Source organism: Neodiprion virginianus, chromosome 3 (assembly GCF_021901495.1).
Source record: "Neodiprion virginianus isolate iyNeoVirg1 chromosome 3, iyNeoVirg1.1, whole genome shotgun sequence".
In the NCBI taxonomy this organism is placed as follows: domain Eukaryota; kingdom Metazoa; phylum Arthropoda; class Insecta; order Hymenoptera; family Diprionidae; genus Neodiprion; species Neodiprion virginianus.
Window position 1 is genome coordinate 26,755,446 of NC_060879.1, and position 27,512 is coordinate 26,782,957.

The following is a 27,512-nucleotide window of genomic DNA, read 5'->3' on the forward strand; positions in this document are numbered from 1 at the left end:
AAACGTGTAGAAAATAAATGCCCGGGTCGTATAACCAAGCCCCGAATGAATCTCATAATTAATCGTAATCCCAAACCGTTACTCGCTCGAAATCCAGAATCGCGATGAAAGATTCTTTACGCGAGGCATTGCGATGCACTTCTTGGCGCCCCGACGCGAGATGACTGCTTTGAACAGTCCCGACAAAGGAGGAGTCAACCGATAGAGAAGCTGATTTAATTAATTCCGTACGAGGTAACACGACGGAGGAAAGTGGCTCTCCTCGAAGAGTGTTCGTCAAATTGTTGAATCTTGACCGTCGGAAAGATGAGAGAAAAAGCTCGTTGAAGGAAGAGGACTGAGCATGCAAAAAAGCACAAGGGCGGCCAAACTGACGAAAATCGAGAAATTCGAGGAATTCTTATTACACCGCTTCGAGTCGTGGCGCCAGAATCGCGAGCGCATCCGACAAACAGAAAAGCATTTTTCGCCGTACGTGAAAGTTCTTTTCGTCGGTGTGGCGGAATCGGGGCGGCGCCAGGCGACTGGAAATCATGTAAGAAGCACCACGTTATGTTTCGGTAATTAGCCGAATCCAACGGGTGTTTTCAATTTGCTCAAAGACACCGCGCGCTGCTGACGATCCCCTCTTCGCAAACCGGGGGATAGAAAAACGCGCGGGGGCGTCTTTACGGGGAAACCTGGGGATCTCTGACGCTCCGGAAGACGCCACGCTGTCGCCTCCGATGTAACCGCGAATGCGACCCGCGGTTTTCTTCGCCGTTGGAAATCAACGAGCAGAATTAATCTTTTCACCGCGGGGAAATGCAAGTTAAAATCGAATTTCTACCGGACGTGAAATTCATCAATAAATTCAATGAATTTCTCATGTTGAGTCCCCAACCTCACTGTTGGTCGATATATCATTTCAATGCGACGTCTCTTTTTTTTTTGTTTCAATTTTCTCAAAAGTATAATTTATCGCGACTACACACTAATACGCAGGGACTGGAATTTGAGACTGTCAAGTAAAGAATAGATTAGAATCTAACTAATGATGAGCATCGACGAAAGCTTAATTAGTTTGGAGGAATATAATATTCGACATTTTGAAATTATATTACCGTTATATTTCTACACTCGCAATGAATAATCGCGGCCATTGGGACTTGACTAGTGGAAATGGAAAATAAAAACTCATTATGGTTCATCGATGATTGGCGGTTGGTGATATTCGTGTGAAAATTATCGAATTCCCGTGTTCCATTAGAATTACCTATTTGAGGCTGTCGAAAAATTTTTTAAGATCTGCAACTCTTCAAGAGCGTGACATCTGTTGAAAAAACCGAGTGATTTCACAATTATATCAGGGATTTTTCGGTAAAGATATGACAATATAAAAATTCTTGTCGATGTTCATAACCTTTGGCGATATAAGAATACTAATGGTTCCGGTCAAAAATCACTTTCCAACTTTACGTTTTCGAACCTCTAGAATCTAAAAAAAAAAGTCTGTCGGTCTGGATGAAAAAAGTTGAAACATATAGGATTTTACAATCAAATGATGGGCGTGAAAAATTACCACGTCGCGTTTAATTTAAACTTCCGGTTCTAGTGGAAATAAATCGATTTTCAATGTGTGACCGACAAACATATACTATTTCCACTTTATTACTTTTTTTGAATAAACGATTATGCTTTTCCCAGTTTATGTGTTTATTTTCAAAAAAATCATAAATTATTTGATCTTCAGAATTTTTTCATTCCCAATTTTTTCTTTCCCAATTCTTCTTTCAAATCTTTATTCTTTCGTTGCCAAGTCCTATCAGTTTCAGATTTTTCACTCGGCCGTTTTCGAGATCATAGCAAAAGTTTGTCAGACAGACTGACAGGCTCTTCCGGAACTGTTTTTCCGGCTTGTTTTGGGGATAATTCTCTCTAGTGACTCGAAATTTTTGATTGAAAAGCTATAAATTCTAATACATACGCATTCGTTGGTTCATGGTCGTAACTGCGGTAGCTGAATATATCGTACCGATTAAAAATGAAAAGTACTATTTCAAGACATGTAGTCGAAATAAAATCAGACCATTTGCACGGTGTTCAACATTCGGGTGAAATTGTGTGTAACTTAGAATGTATATTCGAAATATATAACTCACGTTAACTGGTGTATAAACCGCGTAAGAGACCGCGTGGTAGCGATTAGCGGGAGAACGGATTAGGCAGAAACCGCAACTACGACAAGGAGTCCAAAAGGGGAGCGCAAGTTAACTCCATAAAGCGCACCGGCGCTGGGCAATCATGCAGCAGGGGCTGTTGGCTGTCCCCTTCGGTTAATCGTCGTCACCCGGAGGTGGCTCTGATGGACATTATGATTGGAGGATTGGCGGATAGAAGAGACCAAGAACGAAGAACGGTGAACGGTCCGTGGTGAGCGGACGTCGCGAGTGGCTCGGCGTTAAGCAGGAAGCGGACCAATCAACGACTCCCCCACCGGCGTATGTGTCGTTCAATTCTATTATTTCAATTCATTTTTCAATATGGCTGACGCGGCTGCAGTCAATCTATAAAAATTTCATAGCCTCCTCTGCCTCTGCAAGCGGTCGTAATATATGCGTGAAGCTGGACGATAACCGCTGTAACCAGTCACTCTGATAATCGGATCGACGTCCATTCTCTGACTTGGGTTGGAAAATTCCACATACGCATCGGTAAAATTCGATGGGAAAACTCTGAATCCGATCGGCGTGTTTTGGTCTGTGCCGAAGCCTCCCACTCGCCTTGGGTACCTATAACGTGAGAACTCGACGAGAGTATACGAATTGAAGAATAATATTCCCAAGAGGCACTTCCTCTTTCTTCTTCTGCAGTCCTCTATTCTCTTGAACACTTGAGATTTATCAACGAGTGACAAATTACGATGTGGGTATTGTAGCGAGTATACGTTGTACGTACTTGACGTGACAATGGTTACACGCTCTCGGAGGGGCTGCGGAACAAAGTTGAATTCAAATTAAACGGATTATAAAACGGCACGACGTCACGGCTGACACCCTACAGCCTCACGATCATGAAGCAGTCCAAGTCGCGAAAGAGTAAATTCTTGATAAGATATGGAAATGAGCGGTACCTGCTCCGATCGACATTAAATCAGCTTAGACGACATGCGAACCGTTCGGTCTCACGACTAGCACTCGTGATAACTTTGAAACTGAGAAAGGTGACCGACTTGATGGAACGAGGCGCAGGCTAGGGACAAAGAAAACAACAATAATGAAAATTCTAAGCGAGGACGTGCATCTTGCTCAACGACACTACCGGCTCGGAGTGACGGACTTGTGCTGGAAGCACTGCATACGAGAACGACGTCTGTTTGACTGACTAGTTGCCGACACGGTGACTCGACGACTATGGACACTCACCGCGCGTCACTGATCCCGGCCTTTTCGAGTCTTGAAACCCTGCGTGCGTCTATGATACGCGCTTTGGAAAACAGAAGGAGCATCGATTGACGCGAAAAATAAAATAAATAAATAATCAGCGAAAGACGTGCGCATGTAGGTAGATGCCAACTTGTCATTACTGTACGAGCGACGCGGTGACACATGCCGGTGCCCGTAAAATATGTGACGAACACGTGTCCCTGCATGCGAAAGCTTTTTGTTCTCTTTTCTGTGAAACAAATGTAAATGATTAGGTAATTGATCGCAATTTCAGCGGAAAAGGCAAAAGGCCATCCAAGATTGAAGGTGGATAAAGGGGTGGTTGTGGAGTAACCGGTGTCATGTGACGCCTGCTATCGGACCCACTCGAAGTTAAGCTTTATTTCACACCTCCGTGGTAGAATAAGAAGATTTTCAAATATAGTTTGAAAGTTTACTCGATTTCGGAGAATATGTAATCATGACGTATTTCAGCTCTATAATTATTTATTGATGTTAATAATTGATTTGGCAAGTCATGTGCGTGTAATATTCATATGAGAAACGAATGAATATTGAATTATTCGCGAACGTTCTGCTGTACGAAAAATAGTAGCGCGTGTCAAGTCGCGTTTCCAAAAATGATTAAAAATATCTGCAAGTTCGATGATAATTTAACGTTATAAAAAAAGGATATGATAGAATCGGTACAGTACTTGCAAATTTGAGTTTCTTGACCAACTTTTTCCTTGAGAAAATCTATGAAAAGCCATTGATGATAATAATCATATCAGAATGACAAACGATGTGACCGAAATTTTCAAAGATGTATTTGGTTGGACCGAAAAACTTGGTTAGACAAAAAATAGAATTGACACATGCTCAACGGTTCCACTCGCTATAAGAATTTATTATACCGTATGGCAATACTGCTGCACGAATGCAAGTTGGTAAAATAAGAAAATCGACATCACCTGCATCATCAGCTAATCAGCTCTAGTAAAACAGACAAAACAAAAATAAGAAAAAATAAAAATAAAAATATTGTCCGTATAAAAGCATCAAAGTTCTACCCGCTAAACGAATTTTCGAACTGCTTGTAACAATTTGAAAGAGAGAAATTAAAACATCATTTCTTCCCAACGAGAAAACTCCTGTCAGAAGATCCTCCACGACTTGAGCACCTCTACAGTCTCGCTGGACGTGAGGAATAAGATACGGGCAAGAGGCGAACGAAGATAGCCGGAGGCAGGACGAAGAGGACGAACGAAGAGGCGAGGGAAGGAAAGGGAAGGGAAGGGGGCAGGGAGGAAGGGAGGAAGAAGGGAGGAAGGCTCAGCGAAGCTAACCGGGAGATGTAGACGGGGCAGAAACCCAGCTGTAGAGGCCGGTGGTAATCATATGTTTGTTTAACCTCGGTGGCCCCTCCGAGGCAGACTACCTCCGGGCCGTTCGCGGCCACCCCGAGCCCACAAAACGAGGATTTTTCACCACGCGAAGGCAGCGGGGGCCGGGGTGTGAGCTCGGTTTTACACCGAAGAAGTGATGGATGACCAGCCGCCGTCACGGCTACTCCCCCAGCTGCGCGGTGCGGAGGACCGCCGGAGATATTAATGGAGGAAGATTTAACGCGGTTTTAACTAACGCCAGCCCCGGAGGGTCTACGTAATATCCGCGCGTTATGCGCACCTCGGAAACTCTCGCCATCATGTTTTTACCGCTGACCCCGGGAGATCCGGGGAACGGAAGTCCGGAAGGAATCCATCCGTCGTTGCGCACCTTCCTAACTCCGGATATTATTTCATCGGGACACTTGTCGCGCCTCAAATATTTCACCTTTATTACACGCGTGGAAAATTCCCGCACGCCGTTTCGACCAACGCTCGACCCTCACTCCTTTCGATTTCAACCTTGATTTTTCATGCTGTAGTTTCATACGAATCACTCGGAAGAAGTTGCGATCTGTTGTTTGTTCGTTTTTGTCGGAACAATTCTTCGGAACCTATGGTTCATACCGTTTTCGCCATTTTGGACAATCGTTCGACGAAGTATTCAATCTATAGGTATTCACCGATTGTAGAGGATGAAAAATATATATTTTTAAAAAATTGAAAAAAAAAAGAAAAAACAAAACCACTTACCGCATGCTCGGTGATATCAGCAAGAAAGGTTTGTCTTGAGAAGCGCAGGCACAACGCGCCGTTACAAAGCCGAGGAAGATCTTCACACATTATATAAACACATCACGGAAATCTAAACGGCTGTAGTATACAGTTTGCTCGGTCGGGATCTTATCTCAATCTTGTTTGGAACGATCTCGCCGCGTCATTGCAGCCAAGCAGCCAGAACATCGCGCCATTCACCACCCAAAGAGAGGTATAAGATATTTTCCAGCACCGTGCGGAAAAAAAAAAAAAAAAAAAAAAAAACTAAGGATAAGCACAGGGGGATACACGGCAAAACCTGTTCATTTTAAACGATCATACGTAGAAAGGGTTGAGAGGCAGGCGGGAAAACAAATATTATCGGAAGATAGGTAAGGTCGAGAAGGACGAGGCGACCCGGTTACCGCAGGTTTCGTCCTTCGGCCGTCCTCAGTGGGCGATGGGGCGGAGCACCCTGGCGCCATGTCGCGGGGGGTCCGGCGTCCTGCAGGAACGATCTCACGGACGCGGATGACCGCCGGGGTGGCTCGTCACGCACACACAGCCAGAGGAGACGAGCTCTCCGTGCGCCGTCGAGGTATACTTGTAAGGTGGGTACATACGCGTCGGGTTATTAACATGGTCGCTATCGCGGAGGTGTGCTGATGGAGGTTTCCGAGAGATTTGTGATTTAGATGAGCCCGCTCCGAGCTCTCCGTGCTCGCCGCGCGAGTGTCCGTACACACGCAGACACGGACTAGCGCTGGACACGAACGCACCTGAGGACGACTCGCGGCTCTTCGCATGCCTGCAGCAGCAGCTCCTTTGTTTTAACTTTTAAAACGTTCCTTCTCGAGCGCCGACAGCTGCGCCGAGGAAAGAGAAAGAGGAGGATTCCTCCGTCGTTAACTAGTCGCGATCAGGTATAAGAACGGCTCGGGCTTCTCACCAATAACCACCCGAGAATATGTGTAATAAAGATACGTGTGGAGAGGAACCTCGGAGAATATTAGGAGTGCGAGCGTGTGTGGCGCTGCGCGTGTGTAGCCACCTCGCGCGTTTCTAACCGACGATGATATAATACCTCCGCCATCCTGCTTCGGATTATAAGTTCACCCAGACATCTCCTGAACCGCTGTATAGCACGCTCGCGGAGAATGTCTATCGCTGGATGTTACGCCCGGCCGAAATTACATCGAGGGGCAAAAGCCGTATGAATATCGTCCCGGAGTGGAGCTAACCATTTCTCAAAAGTCGCTGTGAAAAGGCCCTCGTTTAATTTACAGATTACCCAGTTTTTTCACTTTTCATCTAACACAGGGCTTTTTATCTATAACGCTCTGTTCGACCGAAGAATAGACGGCTGAAATCTGATTGATCCAATCGATGCTGTTCGTACGCACGACAACATGATATGAATCCACCAAATTCATACGGTTCAACTTGAGTTGACTGATTGAGAAAAAATTCTGTGACAATAATGCATTCCGGCAGGTGCCGACTGTAAAAATAAAATGTCCTAATTTTCTGTATTCCTCGAAATGGTTGTGAAATAACCACTGACCGACGTAGCTTTCGAGTTTACGATACTCAACACTTCAAACCACCGGAGTGACTGGCCTGTAACCTCGTCCTAGAGACTTGAGAATATTTCAGGTATAATACAAGACTTTCAAACCCTGCTGCCGAATTTGCAACACTACCATTAATGCCGGAATCCGTACAGTACGGGAGATTTTTCTAGTTATACCAATCGAGCGAGGGGGGCTCGTTGGCTCATCACGACTAGCGAGAAGCAGTTTGGAAATCAAGGTTCATTCATAACTCATGGAAAGCAGTGGGCAGCCCCTCGGCGCTGACTGCACTTCGGACCCCGCGGGACGGCGAGGAGAGCCTCCTTCTTCTTCCTCTTCTTCTGGCTGGCGCCAACCGAGAGTCATCAATTCACCGAGGTTCGAGGGAAAAATTCGTATTTTGACTGGGTGCCCCACGCTGTGACGCGGGGCCCGAACGGGGCCTTATTCGGAGACCGGACGATCCTGACGCGTTGTTTGTTTAGATGATTACGGGTTCGGTAGGAAAGGACGCTAATCTGGTGGACGGAATGAGACAGAGAAAAATTACCGTAGCTCCATATCACGATGCTGACGACCCGACTCAACGTCTAACTAGGCATCGCTAATTTAGAAACATCTGCCCGGCGGTACACGGACGGAGAACGGTACACCTATACGCTCTGTATAAGTGCACGCCGGAGGAGACGAAAATTGGGGGGCCATTTTTCGTAATTTTCTGTAATTTATAGGGTGTACTTTTGGGCGTATTTTAGGGCGGGCAGCGGGAGATAAGTAAATTTCGAAACAGGAAGAACACCGAATCAGCCAACCACCGTGCGTGGCATATGGCGTGTGCACCCCGACCGATCGAGGCGAACGATAAAGTTGTATAACCATGTAATACCCGTCGTCCGTGTCCTTGTGCGGCAAGTCGTGTATACTTATATGCCTACCCACACCCTCGCAAACATCCATCTCTCTATACCTATCCCGGCGCAGGATGAATGCAGCAGCGGCAGTTTATTCGGGGGTGCCGACGGCAGCCAAAGGGGCTGACGGAGAGGGAGGATCAACTTTGATGAACGATATCGCGCCGCCGATCGAAGATATATTCACCGCCACAATAGCCGGCTCGTGCGTATACGAGACGCGGGAGCCGTCGGCCATCGCTGTGAGCTCGGTCACTCGGAGAATTGAGATTTTTCTACTCACTTCCAGCACCACCAATCAGAGGCGTTGCTCTCGAGGATCCCGAGATCGACTTGTCGCCGTTTCGTCATCCACGGTTCGAACGTCGAACCTTCGGTGTCCCCGATGTTATTCTTCCGAAGCTATTCCGTAAGTTACGACTCGAGAGGAGCGTCGTCGTACGTGAAAATGAATGAGCAGTTGGAATACCTTCACGCGATCGGACGGTACAGGCAACGTCGAAGAGAGCGAGCGGGACATCTCAATCGAAGCCGTCTCGACGGTTGACGTGAAACTATACGATCAGGGAACACGTTCCCGGTCCTCCTCCTTCGCCTAGGCAAGCACGTGTCGCCTCGCGTGTCCCGTGTTAACGCGTCGGTCTTGTCGTGTCGTGGGTGGAAAGAGACGCGCGGTGATAGTCGGGGTCGCGACTGTCGTGACTGGAAGTCCTAACCGATTCCCGATCGCGGTCGAACCGAAGGCGAGAAGATTCCTTTCAAACGCGGTAGCCACCGGATCGCCGGTCACCTTCGGGATGCTGCTGAAAGATCACACCGCGGGATGTGTGTGCGGACCCCTTTTCTCTCCCCACTTCGCCATCCGTTCTACACGCATACGTACGAAACGTTAGGGACAAAATACTTTATCGTTATACTCTTCGCGGCTCGATGAAAGGGACCCTCTTATCTCCGAGGTGTCTCCGGGAGTAGAGGCTTCCCGTGTTTCCGAGATAGTCCTTATTAATGCCGCAGCCGTATAATACCCACCCACCCACTCACCCATCGCCTCTTAGCCAGCTACCGATCAAACGGATGCCTCCGATCCTACCGGCCCTAAAAACACTCTCAACTATCGGTGTCCTACGGATTCTTCCCCCGCGATCACTGTATACACTTTTCTTTCGGCGCGTTATACGGGGTGCCATTTGTATACTCTCGAGGCTGGGTGCAGTCCAGATATTTCTGTTTAAATGAAAACGAATGACTGTCATTGAATTTCATTCAATTTCACATGAGACGAAAATGTGTCACGGATTGTGTACGTCATTATTGTCGGTTATGAAGGATTTTTATTGAACAATACAAGCTGAATCGCAAAGTATAAAAATGTGTTCAACCACTGGAAATGTTCCTGAAAAATCCCGAATCTTTTACGATAGGACTTGGTAGTAAAAGTGATTGAACAGGTGCAGCGAAACCGCTGAAGATTGCGTCGGAGTTATCGATCCATTATAGAGGGATCGGCACTTGAAAAATATCCCGTCGCGTAACAATCCTTACCCTTATGCATGCGCGATCGACAATTGTACGGAATGTAGAGTGTCGACGTTGTATGTAGTCGGACGAGTGGAAGCTAGATGTTTTTTCCAAAGCTCGTAAGCAAAAATCGTTTCGTGGAAGTAACTAGTGCCTGCACGGTGGTGTATTTTAGCCTCTAACGAGGAGGGACACGCGTTTCGTCGTAAACCTCCAGAAGTTTCCGAGAGACGGAAGAACGAGGTATTTTATCGTGACGAATTGCGAGGGTGGAGAAAAGCCGTGTGTAGCATAGGGCGGGTATGGCTGTAGAGGATGGAAAAGTGGAGGGAGTTCGAAGTTTGGGGTAGTGGAAATTGTTTCGCTAGAGTCGGGAAGATGTCGAATCGTTCGCCCGCGTAGTTCGTGAAGGGTATACCTCTCCCCGTAGCGAAATTCTTCGTATAATACCGTGTCGTGACGATGCCTCGCAAAGTCGTGCCTCTCCTTTTCACAAAATACTTATCATGTACGTTATTACGCTTGTCATGCAGCCACGGTTCCATCTAGGCACCAATTGACATCACCGGAAACACAGGTATACCTTGGTATATCCAACTTCTTGACGAGCGGAATGAATCACATTTCGTTTCCCAGTTTTTTATCGTCCACTTTACGAAATTAAAGTTACGATCATTGAGGAAATAAGAAAAGTCAAGAACACCCGAACGGAATTGGTACCCGATCAACCGCGGCTATTCAAACCGTTGCCAATTTTCTACTTACGTAAAATACTCGTCAGCGTTTCTGTCGCAAAGAACCCGCCACGGACATTAAAGTAGCGAGAGAAAAGAAGGAATTTGAGAAATGGTCGCGTGACCAAAGCTGCAGAATGCGGTAAAAGTGCATGGCACGGATGTCGATGGGCTGCGATAGGTCGCCCAGCGGGTTCGATTGGAGAATCCCAAAGGACCCGAGCTCCCAAGGACCATAATTTTTGGCCTGTCAGCGGATCCTCGAGTCTTAATAGTATCCTTAGTGCCCATCCTGGGCTATGCGGTCCACCGGCGCGGAGGAGAAGCCAGGATGTGGGCAATTTTCACGCTGATAAAAAAATCGACACCATCAACCCGCGACTGCATGCTACACAGACGCGTATCGCCACTCTCTGTTCAAGCATATACGTGTACAGGTGCTCACAAACGAAGAAAAGATGCCTATCCCTCTTGCGGGGATTCCCAGAAGAAGATGCTCGTGGAACCATTAGACAGGACCGGAGGCAGAGATACCACCCTCCTCGCTGTATTGTCACGTGACCGTTCAACGCGCTTTTCAACTTTCCAACGTTACTATTCGTCAGATTTCTTTAGTGATAAAGGATTGCAACAGAACAACGAAAATTACGAGTTTAAAAGCCACTTTGCTGTTTCCATAACACAGGTAATGACAGATTGATTTTCCTTCAAAATAAAGTCCAGAGCGTGTGTTCAAAAATCGACGACTCCCAATATAGTGAAAAATTTCCTTATGCTGTACAAGAATATATTTGAGTAATTAGCAAATTTTTATTTTTAGGAATTCAAATTGCACCACAGGTTTGGAAACACTCGTTTCCCAAGAATCTTTTTTCAAAGGTTCGATAGAAAAAAAAATCGCTAAAATAAACCATTGATTCTCGAGTGGCATGTTTTTCTTACAGATCGCTCTCGGCTGCAACCGCAAGTCCATTAAGACATCCTTGCGAATATTTCGGAATTGACGTGTTGAGAATTTCTGAAACTTTCGCTGTCTTCTCAAACATCAAATGGTATTACCTCATTGATCGAGGAAAACACTCCACCAGGAGCACATCCTGCACCCACAACGCGCTACACCTCGAATACGCCTTCCATACAACCTGCTTGAAGTGAAAGCTCGGCTTCGAGTGCAGGTGGTGTTTAAGTAAAACGAATCAGTTGAAAGGACTAAAAGGAATTCGATGATGCAGGCGCAGGCAATCCGGTGAGACGGATGGACGGTGGTTTGGATGAACGAGACGCGTCCGTGGCTCGGGAGAAGTGTCGGGTCAACTTAAAGCGAGCAAGACACGCTGAGGCGCCGCGGCTCTGTCGTCCTCACGGTCGAACGGAGAGCGCCAAAGCTGGGCCGATTTTTTTTTTCCCTCCTTTTTTCCGTGCCCCTCTCGGTTCTTCTTCTCGCTGACATCTCTCGCGCCTCTCGAAGGAGTTCGCTTCGTCAAAATAAAATCGAAGGCAAAGATACAAAAGGTCCTTCAAAGCCCGCAGCGATCCTTGTAGCGATAAAATTAATTCCCAAAATGGACTTTGAGCCACGCTACGCGGTGGTGGCCACATGACCGGCCGAGGAGATACAGAGAGAGAGCACCGTGAAAAGGAGAGTAGAAAATACGTCTGCCGCCTAGGTACGCTAGTCGAGAAATTCAACCTTAATCCGCGAAGGTGTGACTAGACTCTGCAAAATGTGTTTGAATTGCGATTAACACCGTAGGTGCGAGCCAGTGTGAACCCAAAGTGGCAGCCAGCCGACAAGCCAAGGATCGTGTTGGTGGTCCAACGGTGCAACGGTGCAGCAGTGCACCACTGAAGGCAGCAACGCGTTGCACGATCGAGCGCCAGACGTGCCGCTGCACCTCGAATGAAATGAACACAGCGAACTCTGCTAATTAATATTTACCCTCCGACAACATCACGCCCACACAACGTTACCTCGGCTCGCTGTTAACAAACTACCACCACCGATATAACTAGACTCTATGTTCGCCGCAAAGTACACAACTAAACGTGCCCTAGCCTACATATATCCACACGTCATCGCTCGACTCTCGCGAATTCGCATTAAAGCGAGTGTTACGACGGCCCCAAACCGTGTCCCTGTAGTAGGTACGCAAAGCGGATCAAGGCTAGTCGGCATGTTTTTCAGGAACCAACTTTTCGATCGATTCCATGCGGCGGATAATCGAAGTGACGATTTTCACCATGAGAATCGAACGTTACATTAACGTGCACTTTTCGAATCTTCGATTGTAGACGTTGAAACTATCCTGACGGACGGTTTCGGTTAACTTGAATGTTACAATGTTACATACCTGTCTCAAAGGAACATCGCTGGATCAAGACGGAAGGCACAGATGGAACAAGCATTCGTTTCTCGCTTTCCACACTCGTGCCCGTCAAATCGATGTCACTTTAATTCAAACAGGGTAGTTATAATAAAATCTGGAACTGATATCCCCTGACATTGCTAGATTATTCATGAACTCGGAGATTTTCCAACACTGGATCCAATCTCGGTCAAGTACTGATTATCGATCATCCAATGTCAAAGACGACCGAGATCGTGGCATGTAAATGATAATGCGAAGTGGAACCACGGATAGAATCTTCAAACTATAGAATCTTTAAACTAAGCTATGTTCATGCAGCGAGAAACTCGTACGATCGAAGGTAGAGGACCACACGCGAGTTGCGTAGCTATAAAACGAAGCGGAAGCTTGAAAGAGAGGCTGCAGGGTCCAAGTGCCGAGGTCTGATCACACGAGCGAGCCTCGTTTAATTATTATTCTCTCGGTTGATATCTCAACTAGCCATTCGCCGCGAAGGGTTCGACCATTTTTTCCAGATCCAGTTCGAGTTCAAGTTCCAACAGCGTCGCCGCCTCTGTCCCGCAAGCCGCGTCCGTTCGCCTTCGTCAACGAATTCCACGAATTCCTCCTTTGTCTCCGGATCCTCGAGGTGGATCTCGTCCTCGAGGTGACCAGGGTTCGCGGTCATTTGTTAACAGTGACCGCGGCTTGCTCTGATTTCCAAAATTTTCCAACCCCGAATCGAATCAGCCGCAAGCTAGTTATTGCCCGTTAGTGCAACTTGACGAATGTTGTTCTAGAATGTCAACGACAGTCACGTCGTGGTAACGATTCCCTTCTGGGTTAGGAAATTCGTAGTCTTTGAATGACTCTGATTCTGAAGTTCTGACAGTGTTATTAGGAAATTTTTCCACTTTCTGATTATTAAACACCACCGTGAAGAAACCTTCTTCCTCGAAGATTAAAAATTGGCTGCACGTCCTCGAGTACCAAAGTCATAACACATCTCTATTAGAGGATAGCCTGCAGTTTGGTTGTACCCATATTTTTTATAAGTAATAAAAACACTTCTTCATATTAGGGCTAACCTTCCTCTACAGACCTCGTCATCGCACTTACAATTTATGGTCTGTACTCTCGGTAATCCGATTTCCAAGTGTCGCTATGTGCACACATCTTCATTCCTCATATTCTACAGTCGATATAGGAAAGACACCGTCACCTCTTTTTATGATATGAAGTGGCCGCACTTTAGGATAACGCAGCAAGAGATTCTTGTCTAAATACTAGAATCAAGTATCACGTGTGGGATTCCACGTCATTCAGGGTTCCGTTCACGTGGTTATGCTCGAATTTTGACAGTCTCCCAAGGCGGCAAAGTCACTCAAAGCCATTTCCACTTTTCACCAGGTATATATAACGATCGTGTAATTGTCGAGATTAAATTGAAATAAAAAGAATCCTGCGATTCCTTTCGCTGACCGTTAAAAGTATTGTTAAAATTTCATCCCAATCCTTGAGATCATCCAATTTCGAACAATTCGTTGAACCCGTGTAAATTCCAGTTGAGTGTGAATAAAACAAGGCACATGCAGCAATGCGGGATGCGAGATGACCAAAGGTGATATCGAAAGCGCGACAAAGCGAGCGCTGCATATTACAACGCGGGTTTATAATTCGAACCCGATTCTCACCCTCGATCCTCACCCTGGCTCTCAACTCCCCTCCACGTTACTTTTATACACCAACTCCCGACCGTGAATAGTAGAGGGGATGACGACCGCCTCCAGAAACGCCCTTCGCACTTCCCCGTGGCAAGGCTCACGTGTGTAACTTTTACGTGGTTTACTACCGCACGTGAGTTCTGCACGGTATGCATGTATCACATATATGTATATAGGCGTGCACGCATCACGGCCTGCATTTCCTTCCGTTGTCTCTTTTGTGCATTCGGATGTGGTGCGCAAGTTTCTGCTCAGCTTGCACCGGTTATAACAGCTCCGTGGAATAACTCGGAGAAGTACAATACCGTGTTTGTACGTAGGGTACAGTTGAATTTATACAGCGGATGATGACTATAACTTTGTAAATACCGCGTGAGAAATACTAAAAAAACTGTCGTTGAAATACGGAATATTTTGTGAATTTATAGAGCGGATGATAGCTATAATTTTGTAAATAACACGTGAGAAATATTAGAAAAATGTCATTGTAATACAGAAAACGTTGTTAACACTCTGACAGTTGAAACAATACCAATTTTTATGTCGAATTAAGACTGTGCTCATTTTGCGTTATGTCTATAGGCGATGACGAATAATAGATGTGCATATGTTGAAAATTGTTACAGCCGAGTTTCGAGGACTTGAAATATTCACGAGTTTCTTCGGTAGAAACGAATTAAATAGAATCGATTGTTCTACTGGTTATTCGACCAACGAATTTATATAAATAAATTGCTAAAAGTAACAGTATCTATCCGCATTACTCTAATCAACGATGAATCAGATTCAATTCGAACAACAATACTAATTTAAATTATTTACTTCGTATTAATCGACAGTTTTTCAAATTTATACGCAAGCAGACACGTACCAACCGTCATTGCGCCTCTCTCACGTTATATAAACACGAGTGCGCAGCAACAGTGAACAAACAGTCCGGTAGCAATAAATTCCGCGTGCGGTTCCCGAAGCGATGTATTTTTAATGGAATATTCACAGCAGCAAACGCGTATGCGGATAGATCGAGCGGCGGACCGGCGGATTCTTCGAAGACGTTTATCTTCCAGGCATCGCTCCTTCTCAGGACTTCACAGCCTGCGGTCGCATTATACGTACATGTATGCCTAACTGGATGCGCCTACGTACAACACTCGCCGTATGCTGATGCACGGTGCGAATCCGCATAACACAACCTCTGCAAGTGCGGATATTCTCTTGCAGGTACGCAACTGCGTCCGCGTGTGAGGCAGGCATATTGTGCATTGCCTGCATCAGGTGGGTGTCACGCGAATGTTTCGCAAAGACGAATTGCGTTACGCGGGTGGCGGTGCGGAGAGAAGCCTTCCGCTTCGAACATTATGCACGAATCTCCGTGTTCGATGGATCCGATTCTGCGCTAAGGTCCTCGGAGATAATTATCCGTTTCTCTTGTTCTTGGAATCGTTCGATTTTGCAGATTCCACGAACGCTTTTGCAACAGCGTGAAACAGAGTTTTAAAGAGTATAACCACCTCGATAATTTCCGTTGAATTTATGTTCCGCCTTGTTATACCTGCGTTAAAAGTGAGAGGTTTTCTTTCAATTCTTTTCTTCGCGTTTCTTCATCGGACTACTCTTGAACGAGTGGTTGGTTGCCTCTGCTATTATCGTTTACACACGATCACTGTAATTGCATCCGTAAATCATTCTTTCCAGATCCTTCGAACCGAATTTTCAGGCGTACAGTGTGCGCTCAATGATCGTAAGGTTAGGTATATAAAATCTCGGAGAACTAGATCGAGCAATTTCCTGTCACGATCACTGACTGTGTCACCGAACTAAGAACTTTCCCAATTTCCTGAATATTTTCCCAGATCTTATTTATAGCATACGCGTAATTGCCCGAAAAAGCGGCCATCATTCGGACCAATATTTATACTTATAGGCATAACCGAACTTTCTCGCGAACTTATTATTATACATATTTTTGTACAGGTGAGCTGTTTAGCTTTATATGCTGGTATAACAAAAGTTTCTGGCAAATTCATAGATCGAGAGTGAAGTAAGTTTGTACAGTATTGCTGCACTTGACAGAAAATCAAACAACTATTGGTACATTCCAGTTTATGCAATTTGTTTTGTAATAATCGTCTTGTGTAAATCGTTCATTTTTCTTCATTTTTCAACAAAAAAAGGAACAAATTTTTATTGCTTTTAACAAATTCTCAGACACTTGTTGTATGGAAAAAACATTGTTAACAAGTCCAATTCGTTGATTCGGATTGAACCGTTTTTGAAACTTTCTTTGAATTCCAAATGTGAATTAGGTGGATCAAATTGCGCTACCTACACAGAACGACGAGTCGATGAAATTGCGAGCGGCAGAAATATATATTCTTCTCTCATCCTCGTGGCTATCGCGTTCCCGGCGCTAGGCGTAGACTCCTCGGTGTTTATAGACGACCGTGAGGGTCGGGGGGAGCAAACGGGGCTAAAGACGGATCGGCGGGATCGCCTTACAGGCTGTTCGATTCTATTAAGGCGACTCTCCCCTGATCTCATGATCCCCTATTTCCCTCCATCTAGTCCCGGCTGATGCTCCGCGCCCCCAAAACCCGAACCCCGACCCCTCTTCGGTCACAAACATCCCCAAAGAATTACCCGAGTCGAAATCCATCCTGAAACGCTCAACGAGCCCGCGTACCGCGTCGTTTGCCGCGCCCTTTTCGCCCTGCTGTTACCGTCGTCAGTCGTAATACGAGGGCGGGGTTGAAATTCCGAAAACGCCAAATTCCGAATTTTTTTTTATGGGAATACTAAAAATAGAGAAATCAAACTTTGACGAAATATCGAAACTCGACGCTCAAAGTAAAAGTTTCCAACGTGCGAAAATGAGAAAATTAAAAAATCTGAAACTTCGAAATTTTGATTAATCGAAGAATTTCAGTTTTGCGAATTTCTGGCTTGGTGAAATTTCACTACTTTGATCCATCTTCGTTTTGGATTTTAGACGTTTTTACGTTCGGAATCCTGTTCATTCCGATTTTCGGTGTTTCGCATTTTTTACACCCACTCGTTGAGTAAACCACGCCGTGTGATTATATTTTAAGTTTCGGCATTTCACTCTATCGAAACTGTATTTTTTGGAATTTTGTTCTAACGGAATTTTAATTTTCGAAATCTTGCATTTGCGAACTTTGAACCGTAGGGTTTCCGAGCATTCGACACTCTGTTGTTTGATAATAATTTAATTTCTTTACTTGAATTTTCGCCACCGAGTAATTCGTAATTAGACGCTTTCGGATCTTTTCAAATTGGGAACTTCGACCCCACCCCGTAATACGCCGCAAGAAATTCCGAGCAACGTGCGGCGAAACTTGAAAAAAAACTGCCGCAAATCTTAGGCGAGTTAACCCAGCTTGTGGTTTTGATCAATTAATCTACTGATTCTAGGTTTTGTGTACCTCATACTTGGAGAAACCTTCAAATATGAGACGAAGTTTTTCCGTGTGATCGGCTGCTTTAAACATATTATCGCTTTTATTTTAGTTCACCGTTAAGTTTATAAATTACAATACTGTTCATTGGTAGAACAACATGCAAGAATAATTGAGTCAGGGAAAGATTTATAGTCGCCGTATGTTGCATATAATGTTGACTGTAATAAACTAAATCTCGCCAGATTGAACCGTATACTTCTCAAAGTTTAAATACGACCAGGTAAGAAATAATCACTGTTAAAAACAGAAACCACATCAATTTCAATAAACTACGTAAACTGCTCAAACTGCGAATATTACGTACCGTAAGCAAGTACATTGTACCCAAGCAGCGCAATTTTTCACGTGAAAATCAAAAACTTTTATACAGAATAGTGAGAAATAAACGATCCAAATGAGCAGCCGAGAAAAAATGTGTACTCCGTGTTGGAACAAGTAATTGAATGAAACTATTGTCAAAGCGATTAGGTAGATGTCTCACTTTAAGTAGCCGCACAACCATTCGTGGCCACTCTCATAAAATTCCTCATTAATTAATGTAACTTCTAATCTAATCGATCACACAACTCATTACCAAAATCTGATTTTAATCAATTTCGTGATCTTGCGTACAGTTTTCTGTTCGAAAATTAACGTTTAAAACGTGTAGGTATACGTCTAGTCTGCTTCCTCAAAATTTTCGAAAAAAAAGGCCCCTAAGCGTTCGAGATTTTGGAACAGGTACTCGAATCTGACCGAAGATCGAGGGGCGAACGATATCGCGAATCGCAAGTCGATTGATGAGTCGGCGACCGATAAACTAGCACCTACTCGTAGGTGCTATACCTAGAACTCGGCCTCCAAGAAGGACGACGCAGGACGCGTCGCGGACAGCAAAATGGCTACCGCGCGGCTCGCCGGAGTCCCGGATGGTCAGTGCGCAGCGCGCCCTCGACACGCGATTCCACAATAAGCTGCTCAGCCCCGGTAACAGCCGCCTTCTTGATCGCCGTGTTACTTGTGTAGGTGGGTGGACGGGCGAAGCTTTTTCAGGCAGGCGTCTCGGCGCGCCGCCGCCGGCCACGAACCTCCGGGAGAAAAATTGCTCTTCGATTTATTACAACTAATATGGCCGTGGAACAAAATATAAGGTTTTGCAGGGACGGTTTATACGAGTTACCAAATGCAAGGGTGATTTCACTTTCTTTTTTTTTGCCATGTGTAACAGATCCGTTTTCAATAACCGTTTAAAGTGTAATAATGTAATATTCCGGGAAGATGTCTCATTTATATTCAATTTAATAATGGATTATAATCGACTCTTAACCTCGAGTCAATTTGTAGTGTATCATAAAAACACTATGTAAGTAGGCTTATTCGACTTTTATACGGAAAACTGTTATGAGAGGAGTAAACGATGACGATAAAACATTTGCAACCTTAATTATGTCGAATTCGACTCGTCGTCATTAATTCGTCGGAGCTTTAATGGGTTTCTGGTTCCCGCCAAACCCGGTGGCGCCTGCAGACGTCCGGGAAGACGCACCTAGCAGTGATCCGAAGTTCATATGGAACGGCAGCAGCTGCCTCGCGTGTTTGACTGTCCTGAGAGGTTCTCGTCCGTTTGTCCGGTCGTCCGTTTGTGTCTCTTGTGTACTTTGCGGCTTACACCACTCTCCGCCGGCCGCATAAGCCAAAGATTCTAATAGACCTGTTTTATATTTTTGTTTGCCCTTTCAATCTTTCTCCTTTTATTTCTACCTTTTCTTGTTTTTCTTTCTCAATTTTCCTGCCCCGACAAAAGAAACTTCCGAGGACGAAGAATTACTGTCAAGTGGCTTACTCTTTTTACCCCCTTTCTCATGTCTCGGCATGTGTTTACACTAATTTTATTTTCCCGGTCACCTCAAGCTCTCGATAAACAATGATTCCCGAAAATTGTACGAAAATTATACTCGGTACGTATAATGACGATATGAAAAACGGTAGCCTCGCAGACTTGTAATTGATTATTTTTTGTTCCAGATTTTTCACAGCTTACGAACAGAGTAGAAAACCTTCGCCGTCACACGGTCCTTTTCGGTTTTTCCCTCGTTCGACGGCAGGTGAAGATAGAGAGAGAGAGAGAGAGCGGTTTTATAGCTACCGCAACACGCCTATTAGCCAAAAAGGGTTTTCATGGCCTCTCGGGATATTTTCTGGCTTTTTGCACAAACTGGATCGGCCGGTATACACACGGGGCGGTATACACATCCTTTATGTAAGAGAATTGAGGGAAGAGCCATCGGGCGGCCAAGGAGCCCTTAAAGGCTTCTGTCCGATGTAACAGAGCCATTTTGACCCGAAGAAAGGTGGCTATCCACGCTGGGTATTGAGCGGGCCTTCAAACGGGGGCCTTGGAGCTGGAAGGACTGGCTTTCACGATCGACTGCTCGCTGACAGATCGCCCGCCGGAGGTTCAGAATCCCGAAAAATTCCCAAATTATGCCTCAAAGAAGGCCGACGTGAGTCCTCCGTGCTACCGCAAAGGGGATTCGCGTAGGATAGAAAAAAAAAAAAAAAGAAACAGATTTCCACGCTGATCTGGCGGGTCAACACGCTGCGATGTCGGTTTGGGCCTGTAAGATCGGACAGTGGGCCCTGCAGAAACCAAGCACGATGATAGTTTCGGTTTAGGTCTGGAAGGGTGCACTTCTTCTTTCTCTCTATGCGTATACAACATAAGTACCAAAAGCAACGAAACCACTTGACGACAAAATCTCTTCTCTGATCCTAGATTAACCCAAACGTCAAGCCCCCTTTTACCTTATATAGTACAATTTTGCCATCGCGGATCGATCTTACGCTTCTTGACTCGCTTCGACAACGGAACTGTGGGCGTAAAAACCAACCGTCTTTGGAGAGAAAATTTTTTTCTTACATCACACGTGTGAAGCTTAAAACTAAATTTTTTTATACACTTTTCTGATCTATTTTTGTTCAGCGCGTCACTCGCCGTATTTAGAATCGCTTGGATCACACGCGGAATTGCAATCACTTCGCTGTGTTTGTACACTATCGAGAGATACTTTTTATCGAAAACGCAACGTGGAGTAAGTTTCTCACTTAACCAAAAATACCTCAATTGCGTTTCACGTTTCTGAATTTTCACCCTGAAAATTGTATCATAAAACAACGTCACCCAATCGATACCGGAGGGCTCGAGTCAGGCCAGGGCAAGCACTTATCGTTACAGTGTTGCTTAGGAATCAAGGTGTGCGTTAAATTAGAAGAATTAGGTGATAAAAAATACTGCTTCAAACTACACTTAATGTCTAGTAAGTAAGTAAATTGTTTGGTTTGCGTTACGTACAGTACTTACAAAGCCGTGCTTGTCGCTGATGTTGTTCGTCAGTTTAAGCTTGTGAAAGCTCACCACCTTCTGCATCCACTGTTCACCGTTGCTCGGGGAGTCCGGATGAATGTACATCCTCTTCGGCATTTCGGGATCCGCTTTACCAGCGACCATCCATCTGCTACTCGATCACGAAACAAAACGAAATTCACTTTGTTAAAAAAATCATGAATTGCGGGTAAAATTGGTGAGATAATTGTGAGCTGGGTTTGCGAAATCGGAAGGATTCACAACCAAGGAAAATTTATTCGCGTCATGCAAGTTTCATAATCATGCTCAGATCACAGGGTCGCAAAAAATCGATTCGAATTATATTCCCCGAAAACTTTTTCCGACACATACTTCAAATAAAAACCGATCACAAAGTTGTATTTTTCCCGTGGATCAGGATCATGACTTTCCGACTATGTTCGGTATCACGATTTATCGCCACCCCGTTACCTGCTATTATTCATTCACTATCGATCGATTCATCGTTTCCGTTCATCCCCACGTATTCACTTCCTCTTTCGCAACTGCCTCGCATTCGTTCGGCACGTATGTTTTTCATGCGAAAAGCTCTAGCCGCACAGTTCGATACTTGTATAATCCGCGATTCAGAGAGAAATTGAACTGTTTATACACTGTACTACAATGAGGAGAATCGAATGAATTGTCGAAAATGACGGTGGTTCGGCACGTGTCCACCACTTTGCGCACCTATTACGAAACAAAGTCGAACCCCCCTTTGACATTCGAACCCTATTAATCGACCGCGGAACTAATTTCAAAGCGATTTGATATTTCGGCATAATAGCTCTCCTCTCTCGTCGACGCGCGGTTTGTTCCAGCGAGTCACGAGTCGTATAGTCCGCGATAACTCGTAAGTCGAGTTTAAACTCGTATACCTAACCGCAAAAGTTAGACCCCGAAGCAAGTAGGCGGGCAGGTATAATGGGGGGAAGAAAAGCACGAAGCCCGGCGTTGTTGCGGTTCGCGGATGATCAGCCTCAGCTCCTCCACATCTCGACTCGGTCATGAATGTCCTGCAGCATCTCTTGTTGTCAGTCTCCGTAATTCGCTGCGGTCGCTATTCGATTCTCTCTCTTACTGTCATTGCGTATCAAAATGACAGAGACGAAGAGATCCTCGACTTGTTGGCAGTGTAAAGATATTCTATCACAAATGGGTATAAGGAACGGTAGGGTATAAACTAACAATTTAAGCTTTCGCATGAAAAACATCGTGTACCAACCGTACACCGCACAGAAACCGTGTAACCTCCAGACTGCGGGAAAGACGCAGCGGAATTTCAGACTTCGTCTTTACCAGTCTCTTTCACCGAATTCACACGCACTTTCATTACTGTACATTCAATCTCCGTATCACTTTTGCAGATTATAATATTTAGAAACCGTTGTGAAGAATCTCCGCTGCAGCCGGATGCGAATGCATGCGCCATCCCCATACACGTCGAACATAAACTCTGCGAGAATTGATCAGAAATTTTCAAATTTATCTATACGTTATTATGTCTATATATAAATAAGTGTATAATAAAAGACTCAAACATATCCCGCATATTTCTAACCAAGGCGGATCAACCAACCGATGCTTTGCAGAAAGAATAAAGTTTATCGATCACAGGTTGTTTTTTTCTTTTTTTTTTTTTTTTCTCTCACACGCTTTACTCTTGTACATCGCACTTGATATTTGATAATTGCGGATAAGTAAGTAAATTCTGATCGCGCATTCCTGTAAAACGATCATCATGTTCAGTCTAACAATTGACAGTGGTCAACGAACCAATTATATCGTGCTAAAATATGACAGTAAATATTATTTTTCTTTGTTTATTTTCATTGCGGTTACGACGAGTATGGGGAATTGTTCGCAGCGCAAGGTCCACACGTATATATATTTATATATAATATGTATACCTGAAGTAACGATCGTGAACAACGTGCTGTATTAGGTACATACGAAGAAACGATCAACGAACCGAGGACAAGCATATTCATTCGATGAAGGAAAGATTCTTTGGAATTGGTTTTTCTCTTTTTCTTTCTTTTAAAAGCACATTAAAATTAACCGAAGTCTCCGTATGAGCCCAAAGTACGTGAAGAGCGTCGAGTCCATTTCCTCACGAATGCACATACATCATGTACATACGTATATGTATAATATATGCGCTCTGCTATTCGACACACATGCAACGCGGACAACTAGCGCGATTATATATAATAATAGGTTGATTATATGATTTCGGACCCGACGCGCCACTTTCTTCGCCGTGAATAAATAGACGTGATAGTCACCTGTTATGAAACTTATAACGGCACTCGTCGGATGCCACGATGTCCATAAGAAGGATGTAGCTAGCCTGTCTGTCTAATCCGGATATCCTCACTTTATACGCGGGGAACATGCGTCTGCGAACAATTTGCAATCGCAAAAGCAACACTCCATTAGCTTTTGGCTGTCCACCGCAGGGTCATCGATGTTTCATGTGTATACATAGATACATGTCATCATTATCATTATCATTATCATTATCATGTTACAAGTATAATATGTTGGATATGGTGAAACGTATTTTGCCGGATGTTTTTCCGATCGTTTTAGTTTTTCATCCTCACAAGAAACAGCAAACCACGCGAAACAATGATAGCTGCGGGATGGATTCGCCGTCTGCCGCAACCCGCCAAAAGTCGCGTTGCTTCAAAAAAATTCCGTTTGGGGAACTCGGCAGTCAGTCAGTCAGTCAGTCAGTCAGTCAGTCAGTCAGACAGGCAGGCAGGCAGGCAGAGGGTTCAATCGGAATCCCGTTATATCCCCGAGATTGGGAATTTATACCTGTTGTGGAATTTGTATCTGTAGTCGTCGGCAGCAACGATGTCCAGTAAGAGGATGTACTTCGCCTTGGCGTCGAGGCCGGACACCCGGAACTTCATTTGCGGGAACATCTGCCTGGACCCGCCAGTATACAACAGTTGCATTCGAATTAGATCCTCGAGAATTCGTTTGATCCTCGGAAAATTAATCAAGGTTGTGGGGTGATTAATTATCGGGAGTGCCTCCAATTACTTCGTCAAATTCTGTACCCACGTCGAGAGGAAATCACGAGTACCAACTTTCGTCTTAGGTACGTATATAATGTATATAACGGACGACAATCTCTACTCGAGAAAGCGAAGGATACTTCGCGTAAATAATCAACTAACCGCCGAAACTTGGCTGATCCTATGTACTTCGGAATGTATTTATACATAAATACATACGCATAGTCCGTCTGCTCGTTAGGTACAGAATTAGACCCGGTTAAAATCGGAATTAATTGCGAGGGTGAAATAAGGGCGGGCGTCGATTCCGGGGGAGGAGCTGATGAAAATTGTATTTAAGCGTGAAGAAGGGGAAGAAAAAATAAGATACAAGAAAAATCAACACCGGAGAAGGAATGAATATAATATTATGTTTCAACGATGGGCGACGATGAGCGATCGTGAAATTTTTCCCAGCGGTCTGTGATCCTCGCCCCTCGCATGCGCCATCCATTCGGCTCCTCGATCCGAATACATTTTTATAAGCTGGAAAGACTGCGGTTCTCGTTGCTTATATATAAGAAACAAAAATTACAACATGGTAACACAAAATGATCGGATACGTAATGATACTCTATTTATATGCATACACGGGGCTGAGAGTAATTAAAATAACATCATAATAAACAAATCATGCAAATGTGTATAAAGTAAGATTTCGAACGCCATGAATTCAGTTTATACGAGTTTCTACAGACTCGCGATATCGTCTGCCGGTGAATTAATGGTCAGTTTCTTAACGAATCATTATTTTGATGTACAGGCATACCTTTCACTTTTTCTTCGATCGGTTAATAACAATTGCTGGTAGAAACCATGATTATAAATACACACTTGTTACACTCTGAGCGGGTGAAAAAAAGAAATTACGAAACGCAGGCTAGTTGATTCGGACGGTAGACTCTACATAACAAGATAATAATATTGGCCGGGGGATTGTTGTATGGGTCAATAAAATTGACACTGATTTCGACTGTCAACGAGCGAGACCACCTTCTGTCGCAAATCGATAACTTTTTCGACAACAAACGTTTTATTTCCTGCTACTACGTATGCGCAAATTACAGCGCTGCTCACTATACAAAGCAAAAACTTGGTATTGCTATTTGCTGACGCGTTAATCGTTTCAACAAAATTTACATCAGTGCCAATCTTTGTGGCTCACTGAAGTAAAAAAAAAAAAATTGACGACTCTGTTATATTCAACCGAGGTAAGTCAATAATTGTGCAAAGTATTTTTCAGTTCAATATGCAGAAAAGTAATAGAAGAAAGTTGATAATACCTCATGAATCACGGTTTTGCACTTGCGTAACAAACACTATATGATATGCGTGCCTATTTGCCTAGGAAATATACGGGAGAATTTCAATTTCCAGCCAGCCTATAAGAGCATAGCGAATAGCGCTACCAGATACGTGCATGAGCGCATTTAAGGCCACCCTGGAAGCCAGAGGCTGCGCCGATTACCGCGCAGGACCGATTCTGCTTCTCACAATCGGCTGTATGCAGAGCTGCGCGAAGCGAGCGGCTTATTAGCGGACGCGCACGCGCACACCAAGAAGATGCGGAAGCCCCGCAGCGGCGGGGGAGGGAGGGGAGAAAATAATGGAAGAGGGAGCTGCTGCAGTCTAGCCTAATAAGGCAGCCGAGCATCACCGTCGCACGTTAATGGCATGCATAAGTAGACACTCCGATGTGCAGAAAATGCGTTGACGCATTTGCGAGGAAATCAAACTTTTCGAACTACGGTTATGATCGATATGAGATGAGCAAACTGTCCCTCAAAATACCGGAACAAAATCTTCTATGTGCCGAAGTATACTGAATTTTTTTAGAAATTTTTTTCGTATTGATAGGGTTAATTAACATTTAAGATTTGGATGAATCAATCGGATAACAGAAGAAACTCTGAGCGTTTCAAATAACAAATGAAATATTTGTGTACATTTTTGGTAGTTCTAAACTTCATGTGGACTGAAATTTTGCAAATTTCACTTGAGCTCGTAAAATAACGAAGTTCAGACGAATCATAACTGAAATGAAATAATTTCTACAAACTTTGCACGAGTTGGACAACTTGACTTGAATCGAAACGTGAAAGTCTTGCACAGCAAAAGTGCTCGATATTTTTCAACGGTGTGAAAATTTTCTGAAGCCAATTTCACCCTGATTTTTTCCTTTGATGTCAGTAAATTTGTAAATCTCAAAAATTTTGTTGAAACGTAGCAAAAAGTAAACCAGAATATTTGAAAGAAATCACGAAGCTGAAGCTAGCAGCCACAGTTAGCAGCTGAACATCTTAAAGTTTTCGGAAATAAAAAAATGCTGTTCAATTTTATCCTGATAATTTTACAAAATTACCAACGATTAGATAGAGAGATTCAAAGTAATTTAACAATATTTTGATTTTCAGGCTTCATTACCTTATTCGAATGACCATTCGAACGTTTGGCTGCCAACTTCAGCCTCGTCAGAAATCAACGGTTTTACAACATAATTTAAAATTCTATGTTTTTTTTAATAGAAAATAGTTGAAATTCCTCCTGACTTTGCCGTAGCGAAAAATTCTAAATTTCATAATCGCAATGTGCAGTTTATAACACCTCGCGGAGGGCAGATATAAACGCGCATGCAAGAGAACGGGACGCCATGAATCGCACTAGAGGGTTGAGGGTCGTCATTAGAAGCTCGCCATGCGATATTTTCCCTCGAATAATTAATCCGAGAGGGGTTAAACTGGTCTGCGGCAACGGCGATGAAGGTACGCGACGCTTCGCTGCGAAGGAACGCTCTTCACGAATAAGCGATGAGGGGATAACTGACCGCGCGCCATCCGAAAATCGTTATTCCACGGAAACTCGGTTCGAATTTATGCAAACAACTTCAATATCGGTATCGGTGTACCGATGCGGTCTATTAGCATAATTAGGTGTCATAAACATGTCGTCTGGCCCGGGGGCGTGGGACAATGGAGCCGGAGACGAAGCGGTAAACCGAGGGACCCCTGCCCTCCTTACCTATGGTCACCTTTACCTGCATGGGGCTCGACTCCTCGGCTCGACCACGACCACGCTACTTCACATTCTCCAGATCCTAATGGGCCACTTTCTGTTTCGTTTATTCGAGTCTGACGGTCGCTTCGCGGTCGGAATCTGCCGATTTTTTGGCGACACTTTGATTCTTTCATAAATACTGATTTTTTCCTTATTTATCAATTTTACT

At 44.4% G+C, this 27,512-nt stretch overlaps 1 protein-coding gene across 5 annotated transcripts in view; it reads right to left on the reverse strand.

Moving 5' to 3' along the window:
* LOC124300254 (optomotor-blind protein-like) overlaps positions 1-27,512 on the reverse strand; it is an 83,959-nt gene that overhangs the window by 23,481 nt on the left and 32,966 nt on the right. For 2 of the 5 annotated variants that reach the window (XM_046754132.1, XM_046754128.1), the window contains 2 exons: positions 24,045-24,158; positions 21,168-21,330 (listed from right to left, as the gene is read on the reverse strand). In XM_046754132.1, the coding sequence (XP_046610088.1) occupies positions 21,168-21,330; positions 24,045-24,158 (277 nt within the window). Of the gene's footprint in view, positions 1-21,167; positions 21,331-23,506; positions 23,621-24,044; positions 24,159-27,512 lie in introns of all 5 variants that reach the window. The other 3 variants (XM_046754130.1, XM_046754129.1, XM_046754131.1) reach the window with 3 other exon arrangements.